The 2,500-nt window shown below is 35.0% G+C and overlaps 1 protein-coding gene across 2 annotated transcripts in view; it reads left to right on the top strand.

The window, feature by feature from the left end:
• The window catches only part of Sgf11 (SAGA associated factor 11kDa), a 19,721-nt gene that overhangs the window by 15,931 nt on the left and 1,290 nt on the right, over nucleotides 1–2,500 (top strand). For both annotated transcript variants that reach the window (XM_027367311.2, XM_027367312.2), the window contains 2 exons: nucleotides 1–155; nucleotides 1,236–2,500. The exon at nucleotides 1–155 is cut by the window's left edge and continues 34 nt beyond it; the exon at nucleotides 1,236–2,500 is cut by the window's right edge and continues 1,290 nt beyond it. In XM_027367311.2, the coding sequence (XP_027223112.1) occupies nucleotides 1–155; nucleotides 1,236–1,529 (449 nt within the window). In that variant the 3' untranslated portion in view covers nucleotides 1,530–2,500. The remainder of the gene's footprint in view (nucleotides 156–1,235) is intronic.

Raw genomic sequence — 2,500 nt, 5'->3', positions numbered from 1 at the left:
TGGAAACAACACTGGCTACAGGGACAACAGAAGAAAAGCGTGCAATGCTCAAGCAGATCTGTGGGGTAGTCTCAGAGCACACACGCAAGATGTGCACGCGCTCCATACGCTGTCCCCAGCACACGAGCGAGCAAAGGAGAGCCGTTAGGGATCAGGTAAAGGAAGTGAGGGGGAAAGGGAAGGGGAGTGGTAATATGTGTGTATGTGTGTGTGTCTGGTGAGGAGAGGGGGGGGGGACATTCTAGGGTCAGGATATAGGGATCTTAAGGTGGCATAAGGGGAAAGGGGGCTGTAACCATTCCACTGTTTTTTTAAAGATTCTAATCACTTCATTAATATGGAGCAGTTGCTTTTTCATGTAATAGTACTTTGATAACATCAGTCTGGGGATACTTTCATACTTGTTTTATATATATAGTTGTCGTTCAAGAATGAATCTAATGCACCTGGAATAAGTACATGCAGTGGAATAGGTAATGAAACACTTATATTTCACAAGTATATTGATATGATAATTCTTTAGTTTACTATTTACGCAGACATTGATCCTTAAGGATATTGCTGAGGGAGCAAGAGTGACTAGCTTTTCACTTGCTCTTATATACGAGTGTTTGTTTGCGAGAGTTGATCTAAGTTGTTGAAGGATATATATTTTTTTTCTCTCATTTTTTGTATTATTAACATAGAGGGTAAAAGGTTAGGTAGATAACTGGTATATTATATCAGGTTGTGAGTGAATGAATAAAAAAAAAAGATGAATAAAGGATAATTATCATTGTTCACAACATGATATTATTGTCCACAACAGAAAGTGCATTTCACCTGTCATTGGTCTTATCAATATCTTGCAAAGCATCAAAGCTGAAAGGGTTTCCAAATTTCATCTATGGGTAGCAGTGGAAATGAGAATGAATGAAAAATGGAAATAAATTTCATGATAAGCAATAGAACATATATTTATATGTATAGATGGTAAAAAGACCATAAGAAACAAAGAATTAACTTTATAAAGTAAATATTACATTGTAGGCAGTGTTATAGGAACCACACAATAGATGACACTTAAAAAAATACTTTAAGATATTAGTTTTTATAAAGTACTCATGATTTATCAGTCAGAAGTATGCATTGATGCTTTATTTGTTTTTTTTTATAGAAAGAAATCATGCATTTCAAGAATCTCACAGTTCTTTATTTCCTGTAAACTACACACAATGGATGCATACATATTACAGGTCTTCAATGGCTCAGGATCAGAGACCACCACCACTACACGAGCAGCAGACTCCACCAGCAGGAGCCTTGGGGATACAGCCGAAGACATCCATGTAGACATCGATGGATTGGATGATGGGCAGCTAGCCTCCTCGTGGGACAATGATCACTCCAACACCACCTCCCCAGCCGACTCCACCTCCACCAATAATTCCACCTCATCACTGGCGAAGCGCAATGGGAGCAAGTCCAAAAAGAAGTCCTCTAAATCCTCCAAGAGCTCCAGTAGCAGCCACGGGTCACTGCTTGACTGAGAGTTTTTTCGTACAAGTGTGTCTTGGGGGGAAGGTAGCAGTTTTTTTATTTTTTATTGAATTTGTCATGAAATTGCTTCTAAATGTTTTATGATATATGCTTCCTTGCCATTCAGGGTAAATAGTATGATAAAGGGACATACTATTATTATTATTATTATTATTATTATTATCATTATTATTATTGTTATTTTTTTCTTTTATGGTTATTGCATTCATTTTTAATATGTTAATGATGATCGTGATAATGATGATTATCTTTATTATTAGTAGTATCAATATTATTATTAGCATCATCACTGTTTTTGTTATTATATTTTTTGTATTGAGAAATAGTACTTTTTTTCTTAATTATGTTGTTTTCACCAATGCTGTTTACTAATATACACAGGTGAGAAGGGTTAGCTGATATTTAAAGAGAGCTTATGTTTTACAGGCTGTGGCATGCATTAATAAAAAAGTGATGGGAAACTTTGGTTGATAATTATTTTTTTACTATACATTTTTGTTTCAGACTTGAGAATCCCTGAATTTTTACAGAGCAGAAAGGAGCATTGAGAGAAACAAATATGGTTAATTGCATAATGCATGTCTGTACAGAAGGACCCATGATATTCTTCTTGTTTAAGTCATAATGATGATGAAGAAAAAAAAAAAAAAGATAATTACAATTGACAGTTTTGTCGTTTTTCTATGGATGTAAAACTTTTCATACATATCCCGAGCACCTACCTAAGCCATAGGGTCAGAAACTTCATAATTATCTCTGATATCTTTCACAAGATAATAACTTGACTCTGAACTGGCAATTTCCATTGTGGAAGTAAATGCTTTGTGACAAATTCTAATTTATTAACTTTATGTAAAAGGAAAAAAGCATGTGATTGTGTTCTTGCTATAGTTTCTGGTGTTGTCAGTATAGAGAGTGAATTAAATGAAGTGATCCAGTGGCAACAGAATCATGCCATCCA

This window comes from Penaeus vannamei, chromosome 19, assembly GCF_042767895.1.
Source record: "Penaeus vannamei isolate JL-2024 chromosome 19, ASM4276789v1, whole genome shotgun sequence".
Lineage (NCBI taxonomy): Eukaryota > Metazoa > Arthropoda > Malacostraca > Decapoda > Penaeidae > Penaeus > Penaeus vannamei.
The sequence above is the reverse complement of the archived record's forward strand: the minus strand, read 5'-3'. Positions and strand labels throughout refer to the sequence as shown.